Genomic DNA, 24,424 nt, shown 5'->3' with positions numbered 1-24,424 from the left:
TAAGTTGGCAAACTTGTATGTGCCTTGGGTGACTTAACCAGAAAGTCCCAGGGGCTGTTTTCTGACTGTGGGCAAAGAAGAATTCATGCTCCTCGCCTGGATTTATGTAGGTGATTTTGGGCAAGAATGGAAAGAAAAAAGCATTTTGTCCCTCATTTGTCCAAGGGGCTGTGGGCTCCTGACTCTGGAGGACCTCCGAAGCTGTCCCGAGTCTATCATCTCTCCCACTCCAAGCTTTACACCATGCTGGTGTCTCGCTGGCCGTTTCAGAGCATCTCTGAAAGCAGCTTGGGCTGCCTGGTGCTGCAGCTGTGTTCTCGGTGTACCTGGTGCTGTTGGAGCTCTGAGAGAGGCTGTGGCAGCCACCAGTGGTCCCCCTGCTGCAGCGAGGGGTGCGTGTGCCTGCGGAGCTGGGAAGGCGAGGCTTTTGGGCAGCGTGCAGAGAGCAGAGAAAACCCTGGGTAGGGCTCAGCTGTATTTCAGAAATGCTTTCTTTTTAGGCGGATTATTGTGGGCAATTGGTTTCAAATACGGTTTTGTCATTTCACTTTGAGATGTTTCCTGTTAAAGAGGAGTGGCTGTGGCTGTGGAAATGAATCTAGTATAAAGGGATTGCTGTAAAAGACACTGAGAGAATGCTTTTTGTGCATGAGTAAAGGATCCTATTTGTTCTTTTGTCCCTTCAGTTGTTCCAAAGACCGAATGCACTTGCTGTCCAACAACTAACAGCAGCCCAGCAGCAGCAATATGCATTGGCAGCTGCCCATCAGCCTCACATAGGTAAGTCTAGCACTCGATACGTTACCTTGTACTAGATGTCTTTTAGCCCTCAACGTCCTGGGAAAATGGCAGGAAAAAAGATTGGGCCGATTTTAGAGAATCCTAAACATGTTTTTGCAACTGGTAAGTACTTGACATATAAGCAGAAGAATATTGTTTGAAGATATACTTGAAAAATTCTGGAGATGTCTTTTGTGCACTTTAAAAGCTCTAGAGCATTCTTGTCTGGAAGGAACGACACTCGCTCTTGCTGAGAGTGCTGTTCAGTAATGAGAGCATTTTGAAGTGCTTGCTTGCTATGAATTGGGCTGAGCAGCATAGTGAAGTGAGGGGAAAAATGCTCAGTCCAGTGGATGCCTGAATGTGCTTCCTGTGGTTCAGCTTTAAAACTCATGTTTAAATTATTGCAGGGTAGAATTTTTGGCTGCCTGGGGTCTGACTTTAACTTAAAGCTGTAATTTATGCAAGCACATGATCCGTATCATTAAAACAGTATGGATTGACTGGGAAGAAAGCACTTGATCCTCTGCAGAGAAAGAGAACTGTGAAAGGGTCTACTCCTGGATGATTAGAGTTGAACTATCTCAAGGTTAAATGTTTTTTAGCACAATAGGCAAATTAATCGGTAGTTCTTGGTACCCAGAAGCCCAATACAAATGTGTTGTGGCTCTCAGCTCTGTGCAATGCAGTTCTGTAGTTTTTGGAGTTCAGGGATAGAGCTGAATTAAGCTCTTCGGCTTTAACTTATTCTTCTTCACCTTTACGTGGCCACCAGTAATTTCTCTAATGATTAACTCTTTCCTTGCAGAGGAGGTAATGCCTGCAGGCACTGTCAGTGCCGTGATGCTGTCCATACATTGCTGAGCTCCTTCCAAAGTAATGCATTGAGTGCTGGTATTGTGTAGTTGGCCTGGAGCTCAGAAAGTAGGCTAAACTGGTTCTTGATTAACTTGCTACTCCAAACAAGCAATTAGATAGCCTTCATATCTAGCTGCTGTTAATAAGCACTTAAACAGTGAGGGTTTATCTGCACTGCAGAGGTACCCTAGCAGGTATGGGTACTATATGTAGACTGTTTTGCCAATCTAGCCTTCCTTATGGGGCACTGCGGTGTTAGAATTAGGTTGATTTTTCAATGTAAACCGTATTCTCTGTAGTTTCCTATAATAAGACTCTAGGAAACACAGAGGCCTATAGAGAGCAACCTATAAAAAGCTTGAAAATCCTAAAGCAACATGAGCCTTTCTTCCACACTGTTCAGTCAGACAATTTGTCAGCCAAATAGCCAGAGGTATTTTGGTAGGGCTTCAGTTCTAGTCAAGTCTGTTTTTACTGACAGGTATGTTTTCAGCAGGTTTAGCTCCTGCTGCCTTTGTCCCCAATCCATACATCATCAGCGCCGCTCCTCCAGGCACGGATCCCTACGCAGCCGGACTTGCAGCAGCTGCAACGTTAGGTGAGGTACTTCCAGTTGTCTGTGCATTCCTTGCCATGTTCTGTACCAAAACTGTTCTTGAGACTCTGCTGACTGTGGCAATAAATTATTAGTACACTGTAACTTCCGCAGGGAGATAATTGTATATCATTGTGGAGTTGAAGCGGAATTTGTCTCGGAAACCCTGTTTTCTGTAGATTAAATGTGATAATTCTTGTATAGCACTTGCTGTGGTCTCTCTTTCTGCTGAGGATAAACAAGCAGAGCAAATCTGAAGTGAAGCACTTGCAGAGATAAATGTTGTTACATGTTTGGGACGCTTTGGTAACTGACAGTAGTGAAAGATACCTTTATAAATACACTTTTTAAATGCTATGAAGATGGAGGATGTGTTTTCCTGCCAGGAATATTGCATCTTGTTGCTACTTAGCTTGATTTACTGCAGTGTATCCTGCAAACGATACCTTTTCCCTTTGCTCGCTGCCTCTTAAAAATGTATGCTTTTTAGATCGTGTAGGTGAAAACATCCCGTGTCTGCTGTGAGGCTTACGTGATGAGTGTGTCGCTTTCCAGATGGCAGGCAAAGATGGTGGTTCTAGGCTTTGTGCAGGATCTTTCTCCCAAACGTTCAAGTATCAGTTTCCAAATTCTTTCCAACTGTCGTAGCCAAAATTGTTGTATCTCGAGATGACAGCTCAGGAAAACAGCTTATCAGACGGTGTGAAGAACACATTGCACGTTGAACTTCTACTGCATATGCCACAAAGTTCTGGCCTTAGCGGTGAGGACAAAAGAAGAATGTACTTTCAGAAGAGTATTTTTATAATCATGCTTCACTTTTTTTGAGCCACCTGGAGTGGAAGCCGCCTTAGTTTTAAATAGAAGCCACTTAGCTGAGAGCAGTGGTTATTTTGTAGTGAAGGCTGCACACCGTTGCCGCGTTCCACTTGCTTGCTCCTTGCAAACCTCTTCTGCTGTGAGATAGTTTGTGCCCAATGGGAACTGTGAAACCTTGGGTGTACGTGAGCAGAGCGCTCTGTCAGACAGCATTGTAGGTTTGGGCTGTGACTCCTTACAGCTTTAGCAGTTAGGTACGTGCTGCTGAGCTTCTAAGCTTTGGGGCCAGTGTCAGGTCAGGCTTTGAAATGGGATTTTAGCAAGTGCTACCTGCTTGTATGGCATTTTTAATAGATCACAGGGAATTATGTAAGGAATCGAGTTTGTAATTCAAAGATGTGAGCTTTGGACTTCTTTGGCTGTTGTGAATTTTGTATGCTGATTGCATAATGGCAATGAAAGATAAGTGTAAGTAGCAGCATGTTGTGGGCAAACAGATGATGCTGGGATTAAATGGAGGAAAGCCAAGAGCTAGAGTACAAGGATATTTCGAATAGTCCAGGAGTCAATAAATCAGCACGTGATGAAGAAAGCATAACAATGAATGAATGACCTGAACTCATTGTGGAAAATGTAGGGAGCTGTAGGCAGGCCTTGCTGGGGAAGAGGGTGCTGGAATGGGATCAGGGCCAGTTACAGTCAGCAGAGTGCTGTGGAGCACTTCCTAAGGAAGTATTATAGGAAGAGGCTTCTGGGTGGCCTTCTTGTGTCACCTTAATGTGCCTAAAGCTGGTGTTTGTTCTTAAGCAGGACGCTGAAGTGCAGCGGAGCAGGAGGACAGGGTCTTCTTTTCATAGAAAGACCACGTGTAACTGCTGCTGGATTTCTAGGAAATGGCAAGGGTGTTCTCAGCCCCCCCTTTCCCCTCCCACCCTTTTCTCAGCAGTGTTGAAGCTGCAAATGCCTGAATCTCTGACTGAGGCCTTATAAATCTGAACTAGAAAATCCCCCCCAGGATAGCTGAAGCTTCCCAAAAACTGGCAGGAAAGTCTCGACCTGAATAATTTTTAAACTTCATGGCTCTTGAAAACAAAGTGAAAGTGTGTAACGTACTGCAGTGTGCTCACAGCGTTACAGCTCTGAGATGTGAGTTACTTGGTCTGTCCTGTTGGGCTTTGGACTCGGCTAAAAATGGCAATGCAACAAACTTTGCTTCTGGGTGGTGTTTGTTTTAGCGAAGGCACCTCTTCTGTCTAGACTCAGAGCTGTTTGGAAAGCCTTTTCTCTAATAAGAGTGAGTGATGCACTGCAGGGGGGTGGAACTATTTAGCTGTTCAGAGTTACAAGCCTAGCAGACAGCCTTCCTGATTTGTATGGGAGCATTAAATTGGGAAGACTTGGAGAAGTTAATGAGATGGAAGAAATGAGTTTGGAGTTGTCGGTAGCCTATTGTTCACAGCTTCTCTTAAGAGTGGAGGGGAAACTTTTGTGTGTTTTATGGCAGAGATGATTCTGCCAATTAAGATTCGATCATTATGGCAGCTTTTTCATGATTGTAAGGCTGTCAGCCCTGTGATAATACTCTTTTCTTCTCAACAATAGCAGCACTTAAAAGAAGAGCAAATTTGAATAGAGGGAAGGGCATCGCAGACCTAGGAGAATAGCTTGTGAGTTTAAACTTTGGGGAAGATGCTGCTGGCTTTAGGAAGTGTTGTGAAATTGTCTTCTGTCACTTGAGAGAGATGTCAACAACAGAAAAAGAAATTTCGCCTTTAGATTTTCCCTCTAAGTTGGAGAATGTTGATTCCTTCTGAGGTGATGCGTTACAGGTGGAAAAGTGTTTCTGTTCTTTGTAGAAAAGTGGATGCTGGAATAATCTGCACGCAGGAAAAACAGTGCTCCTAGACTGAAGGTAGAGTCTGTTCGGATGTGTCTGTGCCGGGCTTCTCAAGCTTGGGTTTCTTGGAAGCCTCGTTCACTTGGTGCCGAGCTGTGTCCCTTGCAGAGCCAGCCTGGAGCTGGAAGCGGGTATGGTTGCATGCACATAGTGCCTGGGACCGGGCTTTGGGGAGCACGCACAGCTGGATCTTCCCCAGCTGCCTTGGGCACGGGGTCGTGCAAGGGTGCTTCTCCTGGTCTGGATTGGTGCTGGCCCCAGAGGGTTTGCACGGGGCTGCACAAGAGCCTTGGAGTTGAGCTGTTCCTCCCTCCCTCCCTAAAAAGTCACCACTCCTGGGACTCCTGGGATGTCCGTGGTTGCCCTACTGTTAATTCTGAAGCCGTCAGCCCACAAGCTGTAAATATTTGATAAAGCTGCTGTTTGCAGCCTCGCATTTTCAGACATGGGGTACCTGAGGCTCTGTAGCTGGGTGTTCACTAGGTCCAGGAATCCCGGCACGTCTGGTGCAGCTCTGCTGAGAGCAGCTACGGCTTCTGCTTAAAGTGACTGGAGAGGGAAGGCCGAGAGTAAAAGGGGAAAGCCTGCCCCGAACACACTTTGATATGTTTTTCCTGGTGTTTCCTGGAAGAAGTATTTGTGGGTGTCTGTGGCCAGTAAGTGAGACACGGTAGTGGGAACATTTGATTGCAAAGACACTAAATGGCTTTTGTTTTCTCGTGTGTGTGTATCATTAATAAGTGTAAAAGCAGGTGTAACATCTGCAGTAAAGAAACACTTCGCATGGTTTTTTTATGTCTGGCGATGATGACACACTTGCCCTCACTGAGAACGTGGTTCAGTAATGAGAACCTCATCGAGTACTCAGCTGAGCCAGACTTGCAGAAATACCTGCAGCTCTTTTAAGCCTAGCTACCTGCAGACTTCAAAGGACTTGTCTCTTCTCCTTTTAAACACCCAAGGCTTTTGCAGATCTGATGAGCAATCTCTAACTAGGAGGGTAAAAAGAAAACACTCTAGACTATGCTTGCTTGATAATTAAAACCGAGATTAAAATAACCCAGAGAGCTGCCCAAATTCTGCCCAGGTAAGGTGTATCGCAGCAACTTCCCAGTAGCCCAAGGACAGAGGCAAACCAGTTCCCTGTATGTGATGGAGCACTGAGAACTGTTTTCTCTGGAGTGCAGAACCACCCCAGCGTTTTGCATCTGATCTGTGTTAGCTGGATGCAAACAGGGTGTGAGCCATCGATAACTGCGTGTCTGGAGCTGCTCAGGTCAGGAAGGGCAGGGCTGGTGGGGTTAAATCTGTTCTCTGGTGCAGTGACTTGTAAGACATAACTAACAGTGATACTTAAATGACTTAGTTAGAACTCAAATGCTAACTCTCTTAAAATAGGTTTTTTTTCTTCATCTAAGAACAACTGTGGTTCAAATTCACTAACTACTTGTTTATTCGACAGTGTTGACCATGTGGCACTATCCTAAAAGGCTCCCCTGCTGTAAGGTGCTTTTGCTGTGGGGAAAGAAGCCACACATCATGGGATAGGTGTTGTGCTTGAAAAGCTAAGGAAATACTTCTCCTCCTCCGCTGACCTTTCCAAAAGATACAGAGCAGGCATATTAAAAATATTATTAGATTCACATAGGTGTTAGTTGGTGGGAGGGACCCCGCTGCTCAGCGCCAAGGACTTGTTTCTTCTGCTATGTTATCGCAGTTCTTCACCAGCCAGAATTGGTTAAGGATATGTTCTGCTGTTTTATTATCACAAAATTAAGGGTACGATGTCCTGAGGCTTGAGAACTTCTGAAGATTCCTTGTGTTTTATGTTTTCTCTGTTTTCCAAGATTATTATTATTTTTTTAAAGTCCCTTAAATGTAGCCAGCAGTTCAAGGACAGTGGAATAGTGAAAGATACAGGATCTTCTGGGCTCTTTAATGGTTATTTGTGAATACAAGGTAGGACTCGGTGGCTAGAGGAATGGCATTTTAGACACTTGCGAATTGATGCTATCCAGCTATGAAGAGGGATTTTTTAAAATTTATTTCTTGGAGATCTGATGATCGATGTTACTGAGCCGTGAGTGTCAGCTGAGATCAGGAGAGACTTGCACATCTCTGTTGTGCTTAAACAAATTTCCTTCTCCTTTTTGTTAGAGGCTAAAAAAAAAAAAGTTTTGGTGCTTCACTATGTAATTAGGGTTCAACAATAAAAACGTGGAATTTCAGCAGGATCACCGGCAGCAGAATTGGACTTCATCTGGTAAGGTAAAAGCGAGTAAAGATGAAATTTCAGGTCTGACTTGTAAGCTCTCTTAAAATGAATAATGCAAATGGCAGAATGCCTTCGTATTTGCAAAGGATTTAAAGCAGATCACCTTGAAATAGGCTTTGTTAAACCAAGCATGAGGTGCAGGTATTTTTGGTGACCGTTTGCTGTGTGACGGCTGTGACACTCCACAAGCTCACTGATTCCCTTGGCGTTTTAGGCCCTGCGGTTGTCCCTCACCAGTACTATGGAGTTACGCCCTGGGGAGTTTATCCTGCCAGTCTCTTCCAACAGCAAGCGGCTGCAGCTGCCGCTGCGACTAACTCGGCAAATCAGCAGACCACTCAGCAAACCCAGCAGGGCCAGCAACAGGTAAGTGGGCGGATGCTTTTGCACCTGAAGTCATTTGCAGCCATTTGTTGGCAAACACGTGTCCTTGGCGTGCGAGCAGAAATTATCACCACGCAATTGGTTTTCATGTTGAAGGCCCCGGAGAGGATGAAAATGCCCGTCAAATACTAGCTGTCAGTAAGTGGTGTGCTCTCATCTTCAGGATGATGCTTTTCCCGTCAAGACTAGATTTAAAAGGGTCAAAATAACAGCAAAATGAATTAGTTTGGTATCTGTGCGAGGACTTGGAAACAAAAGTTGTGTGAAAAGAAAACACTGAACTTGCTATTTTTATAAGGCTAAGCCTACAGCTGTTATGCTTTAGTCACACAAAAATAGAAGAATTTAACACCTAAAAGGACAAAATTAAGGATTTTTTTGGTGTGATCAGTTGTTACCCTATAAGTATGTTAGAGTTGAATATAGAGGTAGGTGTGTGTTGTTTAAATGGCGTTTACATTTCACAAAACAGGCAACGAAGGGCTGATGAGGGGACGCTCCTGCTTACACGCTTTGTAAATGAGGTTGGTGGGGTTTGCACCATCCAACTGTTTTGTCTTAATCTCTTGGCAGGGGCAGAATATTGGCTTACATAGCTTGTATGTTTTCCAACAGAAGAGTAAAAGAATACGTTTTTTGCAATTCTTTGTCCATTTTTGTTCTGAACTAGAAAAATCAACCTAGGTAAATCTTAATTTTTATCTAGTAAATCTTAATTTCAGTTAAGTAAAATAAGCATTTTGAATGTCTGGTATTTAATCATAGCTGTAACTCTGCAGATGACACTTGAATTCAGCAACTGCTGGAGGAAAAGGTGGAAAATGAGACTGCTTTGAGAATTAATACAGAACAATTTATATATATATAAAAAATGTAAAAGTGTAATTCAGCTTTTCATTAAAGAGTATGGGAGTGCAAATCATAAAACTATGGAATCGTGGAATATCTGAGTTGGAAGGGACCCACAAGGATCACTGAGTCCAAATCCTGGGACCCTAAAGGACCACCCACCCCCAAAAATTGTCAAGTTGCTGTTTATACTGGCACTAAAAAAAAACAACAACAAAACTTTCACAATAAATCAATGGTAAAAGTGTAATTATTGCTACTAAAGCTCTGTAGTCAACTCAGGTGCTAAAGGATTAGAGGCGCTGTGCTGTCACTGCGTTGGGCTGCGCTCCCATTAGACGTGCTCAGATATATTCCACTTCTCCCCTTTCACGCCAAAGGAGGGGTCTGCAGGGCAGGTGTCAGGAGCTGGCCTGGGCTCCTGTTACTTGGCTGCCTCTGCTGCCCAGCTGTCTGCTGTTTGGTTAAAGCACTGGGCCTCCTGGAGCTGGCTTTACACAGTGTTATCAGCTGCTGTCCCACGGTAGTTCCTGCTTGGAAACAAAATGGGTTCATTATCTGACTGAAAAGCGAGGAGCTTGCGTCGTAGCAGCGCAGAGCCTTCCTTTCTGGTGCTTGTACTTTGGAGATTTCAGCCCTCGGAGAAGATTGCAATTGGTAACTGCATTTATTAGCTTCTGCTTCAAAACAAAAAAATCTAAAGCAAAAAAGCGGTTGTGTAGTATTATAAGGCCTTTTCAGATAATAAAAGCAGTGATGTTTTCACACCAATGATTCTGGACCAGTGACCAGAAGGAGAACACTTTGCTCCTGACAAAGTTAATCATCAAACCTCCCCACCTGGCAGGTCACTGACAGGAGCGCATTGAGCAGCCCTTCTGCACACATCCGTGCACCCAGGTAAACGGAGTTGAGTGTGGCACATCTATGCTTTGGCATTCAGACTGGGAGCCTTTCCCCTTTAAATAGGTATGTTCTGAGAGCTTCTGCACAGGCTTAAGCTATTAAAACAACACATATCAATCATGGTAGCCTTGGTGATATTTTTCATTACTTCATAGCCACGGAGCAGGTGTGAGTGGGGATTGTGTGTATTGTTTTTAATGCAGGCCTTCCCTCTGTAAGAAGATGAGTGGGTAATTTTGGATGAAATTCTTCAAAGAAGTGCTGAGGCACGTGTTTTAGAAACCTAGAATGATGATTATGGACAGTCGATTTGTGATGCTCACGACGTCTTACACAGGGGGGTGTATTTATAAACATGCCAGCGTTTCACTTCTGCAGCACGTCGTCCATCACACGCGTTCTGCAGTGCCCGTGTGCTGTGCCTGCTTACCGAGAGCTGCAGCTCGTTTCCAGCCTAGGAATTGTCCCAGGTTAGGAGTTCACATTCAGGCTTTGACAGCCATAGCTGACTCTGGGATGTCTCCAAATCTATTGGCTTCAGTATCCTCTCCCAGCCTCTGTGCACGGAGTAATTTTTCCTTTAAATAACTTTATCGGGTAACACACACGATGTTAATTTCTGCAACCAGACGTGCTGAGTACCAGGGGACAGCTTTTTTAATAAGCTGACCTCGCAAGTGGGTGCAGACTCTTGCATCACCACTGAGTAAAAGGCTTTTGCAAACAAAGCCTGTCGCAGGTAATTACAGGAAAGGTCAGTTTGCCATCTTCCCCTCTGAGAGCAACATGTGCTTAAACCACAAGAGCTACATACACAAAGCCAGTGTGTGATCTCTGGTCATTATTTCCAGTGAGTAAGTGTCGTGTCACTGGGTCACCATTCTCTATGGTGGCTGGAAAAACCCAGGTCACCTCGTGTCATCAGCCCACAGCTCCAAAGTCAGGCTTTTAAGGTTTCTGCTCAAGTGGGCCTTTCTGGCAGAGACCGAATGCCATCTGTAATGGGACAGAGGCTCGCAGACACTTCTGACAGAGGATGAGTGTTGGAGGTATGTCACGAAATGAAAAAGGTCAGAAAATGAAGCTCTTCCAGTTTATGCTCAGGGAGCCTGACAAAGGGTGTATTGTTTCCATCGGGTCCTATGCATTTACCCATGGTGATAGTGTTAAAACGTCCTGATGGAGAAGGCAGGATTTCTCCAAGTAAAGGGAAGGGGTTGTCACACACTGGTTGTGACACAGCTGCTGCTGCGTGCAAGAACTTAAAGTAGGTTGCTGCTGGTGTCCTGCAAGTGTCTGGTTATCGTGGTTTACTCCTGGGGCTCGAGCTAAACAGGCTGATTTTCCTCTGTTTTCTTCAGGTTCTCCGTGGAGGAGCCAGTCAGCGTCCTTTGACCCCAAATCAGAACCAGCAGGGACAGCAGACTGATCCGCTGGTGGCTGCTGCAGCCGTCAACTCTGCCCTTGCCTTTGGACAAGGGCTGGCAGCAGGGATGCCAGGTAGGGAGCCCGAGGGGGCTGTGACTTCTCCAGTGCCCAGCGAGATCCACGAAAATTACATTTTGTGTCTCTGCATGGTGTCACGTTTGCCTGGTGCTCAGCAGTGTTTTGTTTTTATTACAGTATTGGTAGGTTTTAATCTGTGGGTATCCAGGGCGTTTTGGAGAGGCTGTTAGATGCGAGCAGAGCTACCTGTGCCGCAGTTAAGTGAAAGCAGGGTTCGGGTCCCTGTGCCACGGATGAAACAAATGTTATCAACTGGATTGCTGTACTGGCACGTTAGCTGCTTGCCTACCCAAAAGAATTGATGGCTTCTATGGAAAGTTGTCTTCAGGTTTTTCTGTGGCTTATGCTAGCTTATGTGATCTTTATTTTAAGACCACCGAGACACCTTAGTCGTGTTCATTAGCCTTGTCTCTGCATCCTGGTGGGTGTTAGACTTTAACAGATTAAGGACTTCCTCCTCGTAATTTCTTCCAGACAAAAACTGGTGGCTTAAAAAATGAGAAAAAGAGACAAAGGCAGGGGTTTGTTATAATTTATTGTTCTGCGAGAGAGAAGCTGCAATATAAGCCTTAGCTCTGATCCGTGAGGCTGTACAAATGGTAAGACGTCGGTTATACAGGATGTGGTTGTAATGACCAAGGGCATACGTAAGTATTTTTTGAATAATGTGCAAGTATGTCCTGTTGGTCAAATGTAACCAAACAGGATCATTTTGGCCTCAGACCTTCCCTCTAGAAGTGTCACAGCGTTGCTTCATGGTTGTTTTATGGCTAAAAAAGAATGCTGCCATATTAAGTTACACAGTGAGTAGCAGCAGATGTGCTTTCAAGTGATCTGTGAATTTTCTTAAATCTGCTTTTCTGAGGTTCTGGGTGCCATAGTTTCAGAACAAATATCCACAGAACAATTTCTGCTTTGTGACCTCGCTGTGGAGAATGATGTAATTTTTTCGTGAATGTGGGTTTCTTATGTGTGTGTGGTGTTTTAAACTATGGGATTCTGGAGCTGGGTACCTAAATTAACAGTTGTACTCTATAGAAAGTCTGCTGCTGTGTGTGTTACCAGCATATTTAAGAGTATTCATAAATACTGAAGGGTGCTTTATTATAAATATGTATCTTTAAAAAAAAAAAAAAAAAAAAAAAGCACCTTAGATAAGTTTGGTGTCTTGTTTGCACGTGTGCACACAGCCCCTCCAGCATACAGCGGGAGAGTTGGAAGTGCGGTGTGCTCACATATGTGACAAGTGCCAGCACAGGCTGTACTTGTCAGGGGAAAGAAATAGTGCTGTAGTATTTTAAGACATTTTTTTCTCTGGATAACAGAATTTACACAGAGGATAATGTTAGTGTAGTAGTTTCAGGGGAAAAAAATCTTCCCTAACTGAAAGACTTAGTAAGGTAGACATGGAGGTATGAAAGTTGTGGAATAATTCAGGATATAACTGTTAATTAAACAATCTTGCTTAACAAGAATCAAAACTGTTGTTCTCTCGCTTTATCTGTTGTGATCTTCCTTTAACAATGTTTCTGAACAGTCAGTCGGATGGTAGCTGTGTGCTGTGCTGCTTGGTGAGCTCTGTGCTGTGCCTTCCCCCAGGTTACCCGGTGCTGGCTCCTGCCGCGTACTACGACCAAACGGGTGCTCTCGTGGTGAACGCAGGAGCCAGGAATGGCCTGGGGGCCCCTGTGCGTCTCGTGGCCCCCGCGCCCGTCATCATCAGCTCCTCTGCAGCACAAGCAGGTGAGTCCCAGACCAGCCAGGTGAAAATCTGCCTCGACCTGCGGGGAGTGGGACCGAGCCCCCCCGCGCCCTGCTGGCGATGATGATCCACTTGCCCTCACTGAGATCCAATGCAGGGATTGTTGCTGAGAACTTCCTCTGGACTCACTGTGGGCTGAGCCTCGAGAAATCCCCCTGAGAGGTAGCGTGGCTTAGACCGTGTTATTCTGCAGGGTTTCGTGACAGTTATTTAAACTGGTCTGCTGGCATCCAGTTTCCCACGTAATAAAAGGCTTTTAGCCTGTGTGAAACTCCCAGATGATCACCTTACTTGCATACAATGTTATGGGCCTGGTCTTTGCCATGAGTTTTGTTGGATTTTATTGGGGTTCTTTTGGGAGGTCAAGGCTTTAAAAGGAATTTTTCAGCAAGAATCTGTGTGTGTAAGCAGTCCTTGCCAGTGCTGGTAACAGATTATGAAATGGGCTTTTTAATTGTTTCCTTGTAGCTCTCATTTTGCTTTTTCTTTAGAACTGGCTGGAAAACAGAAGTATTTGGTTTTGATGTTCTTAACACTGCAGGGTTTGGTTTCATGCACCAAAGGACAATTCTGATTGTTTCAAAACTTGTTTCTTGATTAGATATTACTCTGTGTGTGGCTGAATTGATTTGAATCTCAGTTTTTAGGAGAAAGGGAACTTTGTTTGATATATGTAGCTCCAATAATACCAACAGCAGCAATAACAACTTTGCATTGTTGTTGTTTGGTGTCTCTGTGTAGGACTTGTGGAGCATAGGTGTAAAGTACAGAGATGTTTACAGATTTTTGATGTGAAAGGGAGGTTTTCTTGCTGAGGGGGGAAAAAAAAATCTGTGGGAAATAAAAGGATCCTGCTGAGGTTTAACTTCCAAAATGGATACAGAAACACATTTTGCAAACTCTGCATGCTGTTACTTTCTCTACAGCAGTTGCAGCAGCTGCAGCTTCGGCCAGTGGTGCAGCTGGTGGCCTGGCAGGAACAACAAACGGACCATTTCGCCCTCTGGGAACGCAGCAGCCTCAGCCCCAGCCTCAGCAGCAGCCTACCAACAACCTGGCCTCCAGCTCGTTTTATGGCAACAACTCTCTCAGCAGCAATTCCCAGAGCAGCTCCCTCTTCTCTCAGGGCTCTGCCCAGCCTGCCAACACCTCCCTGGGGTTTGGGAGCAGCAGCTCTCTCGGTGCCACGCTGGGGTCGGCGCTGGGAGGCTTTGGAACAGCAGGTAGGAGCTGCAGCTTCGTCACAGCTTTGGCTTTAAAAATGGGCAGTCCAGGCTGCTGAAACTTCTTCTGGCAGCTAATGTGGTAGAGGTAACATGGCAAATTTGTTATTTTGCTGTAAGCGTTTGGCGCATTATCAGCCATCCCCTTGTAGCTACAGATGTTAAACAGCTCTGGGTTGCCTTGCCTTTACTTGCATGTGCTCGGTGGAGATACTGGACTGACAGGAACGGGCTCTGGAGGGGTAACTGTGTGTGCTAGCTCTTACCTCAGAGTAATGGCTAAGTAACTTGCTTTTTGTAATTTAAAGACTCTTTTTATTTGAGGTGGTTTCTATGCTTTATTCTGGTCATTATTTCTATCATACACCCAAAAACCAGTCACTTTTTGTGGTTGCAAGAAATATTATGCACATCATTTCTTTGTTCAGATTTGTTCTGATTTGTTTGTTAGCCAGTTGGAGACAAAGATTTTTCAGAATAAAACCAACCCAGAAAGATGTTTATGGGTTGGGGTTTTTTCCTTTTTTCTTCCTTTTAAGTAGAACAATTGTTTTAATTGCTGCTTAGTCTTAGAGGTAGTAATTATATCCTGAACTTTCCTGCTTTCATCCGTCTGAAGGGGAAGTTAAAACATGCCTTTTGAACCTGGTTCATCAAAAAAAAAAGACAGTGTCACTGCATCAAGTCACGATTTTAAATAAATTTATTCTAAATATTTTTCTTAATCCCAATGTGAACCATCTTGGATGAAGTAAATGCAGTATTCACTTCTTCCATTCCAGTTTATTCAACTAATTGAATTCAGTGACTAGTTTGCCCAAAGCCAAGATGCACAAACCGGTTTTCCCTTAATCCATGAATAAAATGTGAGGCTGTTGCTTCTAGAAATTATTTACAGTCATGGAAAAAAAAAGATCATTAAAATTGTTATCAATTCCACTATTTACTAAACCAGATTTTAATGCAAAAATGACTTTTTTTTTCCTCAAGTAGACAGTGTTTTTAAAGAGGTTTTTATTTGGCTAGCAAGTAAACTCTTCAAAAACATTAGTTTTGTGTTTAGCTTGAATTCTGATTACCATCTCAATAAAGCTGGATGCAAATGAGTAAAAAGAAATGACTCTTCAGCTCTTTTAGTACAGTGAAAGGTGAGAATAAGGATTCCAAGTAAACATCCAAGAAACTGTACATGATCTTAAACATTAATAGACAAAATCTCTTGTTGGATTTGTTTGAGCTCTAACGGCCAAAGGATAAGTATGAGGCACTGCTTGTAGGGTGATGCAGTATCTTATGTTGTACTAAGTGATATGCGTAGGGAAGAAGCCCTTTGAAGTACACAGACTTTTCTTTTGAGGGTTCAGATGCAAAATGCAAGTGGTTGTGCCCAAAAGCCAAAATGCTCACTGTTGTTTCTCGTTCTGTCGCTTCCTGTAGGTAGTTTGTATCTTCTTGATCTTTCGGCTTTTAGGTTTTTGGGGCTGTTTTTCTGGAAGTGTTCTCTCAGTATGAAAACTCTTAAACTATACGAGACAGACAGGATTCAAGCTAATTATTTAAATTGAGGATTTCTGCTTGATCATTAGCAACATGACTTTATTAAATGCATTTCACATGGGCTCATACACCACCTGTAGGAGAACAACAGCCTTCTGCAGTGGCGTTGTTAATAGGTGCTGTTCTATTTTTGCCTGTTTTGCACGCCTCCCCAGCTCTCCGGTTGTCTCGGGCCCTTGTTGTCTTCACTCACTTCTGCTCTTGTCCTCCTTCCAGTTGCTAACTCCAACACTGGCAGCGGCTCCCGCCGAGACTCCCTCACAGGGAGCAGTGACCTGTACAAGAGGACATCCAGCAGTTTGACACCCATAGGACACAGTTTTTATAATGGCCTTGGGTTTTCCTCGTCTCCTGGACCTGTGGGTATGCCTCTGCCCAGCCAAGGACCTGGCCACTCTCAGACTCCACCACCTTCCTTATCCTCACACGGATCTTCTTCAAGTCTAAACCTGGGTAAGAGCCCCAGGGCCGCTGCCCCAGCACGGCACGTTGCTGCTGGTCTGCTCTCCTGCCGGGCAGAGACACAAACACCCCCGCTGCTGGGTGGGTGAGGTGCTTGCGGTCTGGTCGCTGCTCTTAGTCCTGCGAGAGGTTCCCTGATTTTGCAGAAGTAGGTGAAACACTGAGGCAGGATCTGTAGTACCTGTGTTGTGTGTCGGTGCCTCTCTGAATAGCTGAGCTGTCAGACAGGAAGGTACACGCATGGCCTGCTTGCTTCCTCATTTCTAAATTTTGGATAACATTTACAAGTGCTTTAAAAAGATTTTTTTTGCACAGATCTCAGTACCAGCACCAGTTGCTTGTTACCCTTGGGTTGAATAGATATGTAGGACTCACCCTTAAACTTGTCAAATGTTTTAAATTTTCCATTGAGTAATTAACAAGCTTAGGATACAGCTTCTTTTAACCAAAATAGGTAACATTATCAGGAGTGATACTCAACTTTTAGCGGAGGATTTTGTGAGTTTGCTTTTCAGAAATTCCCATCAGTATGCCCTTATCAAAAGCAGCTCAGTGCATAGCAGAGGCTTTCTTAATTTTGGTAAAGTCACTTGCATAGAGTAACGTATGTCTTCCATTTGAAATTTCAATTGGTCCAGAACTCCTACATACAATGAAGTAAATCTTTTAGAATGAATAAAGGACATATTAAATAACAAAGCAGTGCTCATCTGAGCTTCCTGAAGTGTTCATTCCAGGGCCTCATAAACAAAAAAGGTGGGTTATTCTTTGCCTTTGCACCAAATAATTTAGCAGTTGTTTAAAAAATGACTTTTTGTTTGTCAAGCATCAGTCTGGATGTGGGTGATCAGAATGCTTCCTAGATGCACACACGCTATTACTCATCAGATAGATTTGTTTACCACAAGCATATGTGTTCAGTGTTGATGCTGGCTAAAAGTTTGCATGAAATGGTAACAAATATGATTTTTAGATTTACCATCTCTTGTTCAGAGCTTTAATAGAATTTGAAGGGCTTTTAGCTTTATTTATGCAGCTGTACGGTCCTTAAGCTGACAGTTAAATGGCTACGATAAATTAGTGCTGAAGACTAACCAGATTCAGATTCTGGCACTAGGAAAAGGCTGTTGCCCCTGCAGGCAAACAAAAGAATGAATCTTAAAAACTGGATCAGAGAAAGGTTAATCTGTTCTAAGAACAAACACTGGGAAGGAAGGAGAGTTCCCATTTACATAAATGGCCTGTGCCCCCGAGCAGTGAGCCTGGGTCTTCCCACTCTGACAAAACGCTCCTCTCCTTGTAGCCACGGGTCCTCTGTGCCTGACTTCATGCTTGGGAGCTATTGCGAAAGAAATCTCGTAGCTCAGTGTGGTTTTTACCTGGAAATCTGTAAGAGGTCGCTTTATTAAGGTTATCTTCCACCCATAGCATAAGATGTTAGTGCTGAATGTAATCACCATTTCCTTTGGTTTTAAAGTAAGTTTTAATGCTATAAAAACAGCCCTGACACTACTACTTCCCTACAAGAAGCTTGAGGCAGGCCCCTTTCCTGTTTTGGGGTGATATCAAAAGTCATTGGTGATGGAGGCTGAGGAGAGTTACTAAATATCTAAAAATGAAAGGACAGATGGGAACACGCAAACGTGGTGTTTGCAGAAAGGGAAATGAGGGCAGCCAGGTTTAGAACAGCCCTATCGCTGTGTCGTGGGGGCAGACGACACAACATGGGGGAGCTGTTTGATTTCAGGGTTACACGGTGAGGTAAGCAGGTGTTAAATCCTGCTCACCATCAGCAGATGTACAATTAAATGCCATGTAAGCCGTGGATTTGACTTTGTCCTGTCTCATGGATGTGAAAGTCGATCATTTCTTGGGCTTGTGTGCTGTGTGGAAGTAGTAACGATTCAGCTCCTGCTCCTCTGGCTTTCTGAAGGCTCATAGCTGTGAAAAGCGGTGTGTATTTGTCGCGTTAGGTGTTTTCTGGGCTTGTAAAGTGACCTTGTGAAATGTCTGGGCAATTGCAAGTACCTGAAATAGCCGTGCAGGCAGTTCTTATAAGAAGAACTGCAGAAGGAGGCAGTCTGAGCTAACCGCATGCTTTAAGCTCAAAGGTGTGTGCACCACGTGCAGCTGGGGTACAACAGCTGTCGGTAAGTACGTGCTGAGGGGCTCTGAAGGCAGCAGGGCTCCTCTCCTTTCCTGGTACTGATCAAAATTCTGAAATACCACATACATTATTTAAAAATAAATGAATTGTAACATTTATTTTTGGCCAGGTTACAGCTCCATCAGTTCATGTAGGCAGTGCCAGCAGCAGTTCTGTCACTGATGACCAGGGGCACTGGGTGGTACGGGCAGGGGACACTGGGGGTGCCCTGGGGGCTGCTGGCTCCTGCGCTTCCCAGTGGGACCTGCCTGGTGCTGAGCTGCTGGGCAGCCCGGCCCTCTTCTCTGCCGGCTGTCTTGGAGCTGTCTGTCTGTCTTCCTGTTTTCCACCGCTCTGCCCTGTGCACGCAGGCAACTCCCATGTTTCTGAGCAGTTTGGGGGCCCTGAAAAAGTCCACTGGAAGCTTGCTTAGGAAGTGCTTTGTCTTTCCTAAGCAGCCTAGGAAAGACAAAGCAGCTTCTATGTTTCTTCCCCTGTGTGTTTTATTTTTTTGCTCATCCTTTTGTCATTTTTTCCTGAAATCAGTAGTTCTTTTAATTTAACGTCTGTCTTAAGTGTCCCAGCAAGCACTAGGAAGATGACTTAGTGTTTGAAAACAGGAAGCAGTTGTTAGGGCCACAGCAGGACTCCGAGCATCTCCTCTGCATTGGAGTCCTGGGACGTCTGTGCACGTGTTGCTCCCCAGATACGGATTTCTCTGTATATATCCCACACACTATAAAGACAACCCGGTCTTCCCCTGTCGGTCTGTTCAGAGACGACCGTGCCACAGCTGTGACTGCACAGCTTCATGTCCTGGCTCCCTGTCGGAGGGGTGGCGCTCAGCCTGGGCAGCCTGGTGTTAGCGGGACCGGGAGGATGGCTGCAGGCAGCTTGCAGAGCTGCTTTGGGGGTTTGTTGGGGCTGAGGACACAGGAGAAACTGTCAGGGCCAGCATCTTGCAGGAGGCATCTCTGTTCTTTGGGATTTTGTCCCTCTGTTCTAGCTTAGTGTCCCCATGAGCCTCAGCAGCGCTGCTTCCAGCCCGTGCTGCTCTCAAAGAGGAGCTGTTTCTCTGTAGGAACTGGTCAAATCACACGAATAACACGAGCATCCTTTGCCTGTCTCCTTGTGCTCCCACACCCGTTGGCATAGAGGAGCCTGAGCTTCTCCAGGGTTTCTGCCCTTGGTGGTGATGGATGGGTTTCAGAAGCAGTTGCTTTGTTAGGAAACCTGTCCCCCCCCCAGTCCCTAATTCTCAGTACAGCACTGACCCTTGTGGAGAGACCGTGGGTCAGCATCTCCAGCAGGAGGAGGCAGAACTTCAGTGCCTGAACTGGGATCTCCAAAACAATCTGAAGCCCTTACTGGGCAAACCTCTGACCACGAAGGTTTTGCACGTGCCGGTGAGGCTTCCCCTCTGAATTCAGACACGAGGCACAGATGGGAACGGAGTGCTGACCCCTTCCCTTGTACAGCCGTTGGCAGGAGCTGCTCAGGACACAGTTTGTCATTTTAGTGTCTGTGTTCTGACTCTCACCTGCTCCAGGCTTCTGAAAACAAGCGCTAACTCCGAGTGCTTCGGATGCAGCGCAGAATGCCGGTACCCCACGCTTTGTTCAGTGTTACCTCGGGTATCCCGCTCCTCCCAGCAGCAAGGAATTTGGGTCACATCAGAGCTCTGGCTCCAAGAGGAAGGCAGGTGGAGGAACCGATGGGCACGCCGTTGGCAAGGCAGCCCAGGAAGGAGGGGAAGAGGAAGTTCTCGGGTCGCTTTCTCCTTGAGAAAGCCGAGGTTTGGCACCAGCTCGGGAGGTGTCAGAACATGCTTGCCCAGCTCAGAAACAGGGGAACTTAATTAGCCCCTTATCGGATACCTAGTTCTCACCTAGTGCTTCCTGCAGGCAAGCTTCCTCCAGGCATTGTTGGCAGAGGACTGCAGTTCACTCCTTTTTGAAACATTTTTAAATCCTGTTTTGACCCTGTCATTTGCGTGGCTGCCAGGAGGTCTGTTCGTGTGGACAGACCTACAGCCCGTTGCCTCGAAGGTCCTTCCTTCTCTTCCTTTGCAAAGATTCCCTGTGGATTTTTCAGGTGACCTGCCCTTGCTGCCTCGTGTTGGTCTCTCAGGTGGCAGATCCCCAAGCCAGAAGAGTATTTTTCTGGTGGGAACCTGCTTCCTCCCAGGAAAATCCCTCTTGCCCAAGTAGCTTGCGGCCTTTGGCCAGCAGAGGGATCCCGAGCCTCACAGGAAAGGGAAGAGCCCTGTGCTGTGCTGCTGCGTGCTCAGAAATCACGGGCAGGGAAATGGTGAGGAAAGGTTTAGCTGGTTCCTATCAACACTCAGTCTGCTGACTGTGAGTGTTCCCCATCCCCATCACTGGGTAGCAAAGTGCTCTCAGTACGGATGGAAATCTTTAGGGCAATGTGAAAGCACAGGATTTTTTTTTGTGGTCTTTATTGCTTTTATTTTTTTTTTTTAACCTAGACTGAATAGTGATTTTCTGTAATCTCTGAACTTTTTGTTCTTGCTTCTTGCTGCCTTTTTGTAGTCTGATTTCATCTGGATTTTGTCCCTACCACCGGTGGGCTTCTGTTTAACTCAGTCCTTCGCACAGCAGCGAAGGGCTGTGTGAGTGAGGATGGGGGATAAAGCAATGAAAACTTCACGTGAGCAAAAAGATCCCAGCAGTGGGATTGCCACTTGTCAGTTTTAGGCATTTTGAACACGTGGCGAGGAACAGCAATTGTTCCAGCCTGTTCTGTGCTGAAATCTTGAGCTCAACCCATCTTGGTGGAAGAGGAGTAAATAGAAGCAAAACGGCATGCAGAGGCTGTGCTTCTTTTTTGTAAACTACTTCCTCGGCCGCTTTATTTCATCTTTTGAACCCCCCTTGTTTTTTATGCCTTGCAGGAGGGCTGACAAACGGCAGTGGCCGCTACATCTCTGCTGCTCCTGGAGCTGAAGCCAAGTACCGCAGCGCGAGCAGTGCCTCCAGCCTCTTCAGCCCCAGCAGTACGCTGTTCCCTTCGTCTCGCTTGCGCTATGGGATGTCTGACGTTATGCCCTCTGGCCGAAGCAGGCTGCTCGAAGACTTTCGCAATAACCGGTACCCCAATTTACAGCTGAGGGAGATTGCCGGGCACATCATGGAGTTCTCCCAGGATCAGCATGGATCCAGGTGGGATTGAGAACGTTGCGCTGTGGGGAGCTTTTGGAACGGCTGCTCTTTGATTTAGCGTAGCTGGCACTTTGTGTCACGTCCTGAAGCAAGGAAAAAGGAGGTGTAAAGAGGGAAAGGGGGTGTGAAGAGACAAAGCCAAGTAGTGTAATACTCAGACCTTCCTTTTTATAGGCTGGCGACAAGTCCTGGTAGCATGACTCCCCTCTCCAAAGATAGGCTTGCTTGCTTCAAAATTTGCCTGGATGCAAGACCTTGCTGTATTACCGAGTTATGATTTGCTTTGCTTAAGATTTTGGGATACAGATGACACGTAGACATAGGTCTCATGACTGCCACCACTCAAGGTTTCAGATCCCTGTGGTACAGGGCACCTGTGATTTAAAGATCTTTGTTCTGTAAGAGCTCAGTGTGTGAGCCTTATGAATGGATTTGTATTAGTGCTTTGAGGGCACAAGTGCCAGTGGCATCATACCAACCTTATGTTTCAGGTTTATTCAGCTGAAACTGGAGCGTGCTACCCCAGCAGAACGCCAGCTTGTGTTCAACGAGATCCTCCAGGCGGCTTATCAGTTGATGGTCGATGTCTTTGGAAATTACGTTATCCAGAAGTTCTTTGAAGTAAGTCTTAATTCCTTTCTTCACAACTCCTGTTCTTCCTGCTGTCCTGAGGCACAGGATGAGCTCTTAGAAGCCTTGCCATTTGGCTAAGAGGATGGATGTCTGTCATCGCTGATGTCATCTCATCCCCACATGCTGCTGCATCATTCCTCTTGGGGTGAATGAAATGGGGTCTCAAAAATTCTTATGAAGAGTAAATCCTTGCTTTGAGAGGTGCAAAAGGTATAGGAATAAGTAACAGCGCATCCAGGAGATTTAGGGCCAAGGAGACTTCATTTTCCCATTTCCAAGGATGCTGTGCTGAGCAGTCAGTACTCATGTATTTAGAAACACAACAATCAGCATTCACTGACAGAAAACGTGTAATTCTGTACAAGGAAGGTGAGCAGACAGCCATCTCTTTCTTGAAACTGGTCTGTTCCTTCTACACTAAGCCGTGGTTTTTTATTTATCTTGAATCCAATAACTTCAGAGCCCCAGTCTCAAGGGTTGCCGCGTTAGCAGACTGGCACGTCGCCCTGGTGGTTGTAGCACCTTTGACTCTGGAATTTGTCTCAAACATGTCAGGCATGTCAGAGACAGAACAGACATCTCACTTGTGCCTGGTGAGATCTGTTGAGCTATGGCTGGTGTTTTTTTTCAGTAGGTGCAGTGTTTCTTGTTTAACACTTCGGCACCACAGGACGGGAGGGCTGCTGTGCTGCTTGGCCGCGTGAGGGTTTTGTGTCTGTAGTGATTGGTTTTAATCTTTCCAGTTTGGCAGCCTGGAGCAGAAGTTGGCCTTGGCAGAACGTATCCGTGGGCATGTTCTGTCCCTGGCTTTGCAGATGTACGGCTGTAGGGTGATCCAGAAGGCCCTTGAGTTTATTCCCCCAGACCAGCAGGTAATTGTAAGTTTCAATTTTAACTTTCTTCTTGATGTTTAACGTTCCTTGCTGTTTGGTGACCCGGACTGCAAACTTCTGTTACTCTTGCTTTTGTTTGTGGCTGGTGTTCTTTTGGTTTGGTTTATGGTATATTTGTTATGTTTCTTGTGGTTGGTAAGTGTGTGATATGTTCTTGGGTCTCGTTGTCATCTCGTTGTCCTACTGAGCACTTAATGGTGTTGGTTCTCCATTAATTCCCTTCAGTCAGGTGATGTAGGCTGGCTGAGGGGGAAATTGTGAATAATAGTGAATAAGGAGATATTTTAAATCCCTTGAAGTAAGCAGTGCCAGAGTTCTACCTTCATTATTCACGGAGATATTGCTGCTTTGATATGTGGGTCAATGTTCTGCTTCCCCACAGAGAGAGGAGAATGAGGAGCCCCTGGTTCCTGCTGAGCCAGGCCTAGCATTGGGAAAGGTGGAGAATAGCCTAAATTCTACTGAAAGCTCGTTAATAAAGCTGTTCCTCTAGGATTTTATTAGCAATGAATTAAGATGAAAAATATGCTATGCAAGCTAGCTAATAAAGGCATTAGGAATCACAATAGAAGAATCTTAATGTGGGTTATTAAGTTAAAAAGCTGAAACAGGATTTAGAAATGCGTGTTGCCTCCGAGTCAAGCCTGAGCACACCTATTGCCTTAGCAATACGTGTGGCTTTGGATAACAGTGGAAGTGTGATGGCACAAACTGTGGCACTGCTGGTCCAAGGATTTGCTAATGTCTTCTTCTAGAAAGCTGTCTGGGAGCGCTGCGTGTTCCCGAAATGCCCGTTTTTGTACCAGTAGAATAAGTCCATCGTCCCGTTCCGTAGTGTTGTTAAATTAGTCAAGTGCCATCCATCCTTTTCCAGTTGTTTTCAGCCTGTGTGTTTGTCACATTAGTCATATCTAAAACTTAGCTGCTCCATTTCCTTAATTACCATGTAATATTAGCCTGCATATGTAAGATGCCAGCAAGTTTTTATCCCAGTGCTGACTCCATTTGAGTGGTGTGAAGCTTGAACATCTCAGATTTCTTTCTTTATGAGGGGAGCAGATGAGGGAATGAGGGACACAAAAAAAAAAAAAAAAAAAAAAAAAAAGCTATATATTGGGGGGGGAGGAAATCTTAAATTTTATATTTGCACATGGGTGTCCTCTTAAAGTTAATGAAAAGTGTTTCATCTTCCTGTAGTATTTTTCTAGATGGTTTCTGTAGCACAGCAGGCTTCATCTCAGCTCTCAGCCACTGGAAAACTTCACTGAGATAACTGAAATACATCAGTGCATCCTTCATGCCTTTCGTGTTCCTGTACCGTGTGTAGCAGTGAAAACTTTGCATTTATCAGCCGTGAGTCCTGGTGGTGCTTTCTGTTTGTCTTTCTCTCCTCCTAATAGAACGAGATGGTACGGGAGCTGGACGGCCATGTCCTCAAGTGTGTGAAAGACCAGAACGGTAACCACGTGGTGCAGAAGTGCATCGAGTGCGTGCAGCCTCAGTCCCTGCAGTTTATCATTGATGCATTTAAGGGGCAGGTAAGTTCTTAACCAAGATCTAAGTCTCGTTCTTCGTGTTCTTACGTTGCTTTGAGTAGCACAATAGTGACCGTAACTCATTCAAATCTTTGGGAATTTAAATTTTAGCAAGCATTGGGTGAAAGGGTTATGCAGCTATGTGAGTGAGCCTAGGAACTC

At 45.2% G+C, this 24,424-nt stretch overlaps 1 protein-coding gene across 7 annotated transcripts in view; it reads left to right on the top strand.

The window, feature by feature from the left end:
• The window catches only part of PUM1 (pumilio RNA binding family member 1), a 71,168-nt gene that overhangs the window by 38,137 nt on the left and 8,607 nt on the right, over positions 1 to 24,424 (top strand). For 2 of the 7 annotated variants that reach the window (XM_084300662.1, XM_084300661.1), the window contains exons 8-18: positions 687 to 780; positions 2,120 to 2,236; positions 7,439 to 7,590; positions 10,725 to 10,863; positions 12,469 to 12,612; positions 13,558 to 13,854; positions 15,628 to 15,864; positions 20,934 to 21,201; positions 21,693 to 21,822; positions 22,578 to 22,712; positions 24,128 to 24,265. In XM_084300662.1, the coding sequence (XP_084156788.1) occupies positions 687 to 780; positions 2,120 to 2,236; positions 7,439 to 7,590; positions 10,725 to 10,863; positions 12,469 to 12,612; positions 13,558 to 13,854; positions 15,628 to 15,864; positions 20,934 to 21,201; positions 21,693 to 21,822; positions 22,578 to 22,712; positions 24,128 to 24,265 (1,851 nt within the window). The remainder of the gene's footprint in view (positions 1 to 686; positions 781 to 2,119; positions 2,237 to 7,438; positions 7,591 to 10,724; positions 10,864 to 12,468; positions 12,613 to 13,557; positions 13,855 to 15,627; positions 15,865 to 20,933; positions 21,202 to 21,692; positions 21,823 to 22,577; positions 22,713 to 24,127; positions 24,266 to 24,424) is intronic. The other 5 variants (XM_084300666.1, XM_084300665.1, XM_084300664.1 and 2 more) reach the window with 5 other exon arrangements.

The sequence above is a fragment of the Netta rufina genome, assembly GCF_964035555.1.
Source record: "Netta rufina genome assembly, chromosome: 23".
Lineage (NCBI taxonomy): Eukaryota > Metazoa > Chordata > Aves > Anseriformes > Anatidae > Netta > Netta rufina.
Note: the sequence above shows the minus strand (reverse complement) of the source record. Positions and strands in the feature narration are given on the sequence as shown.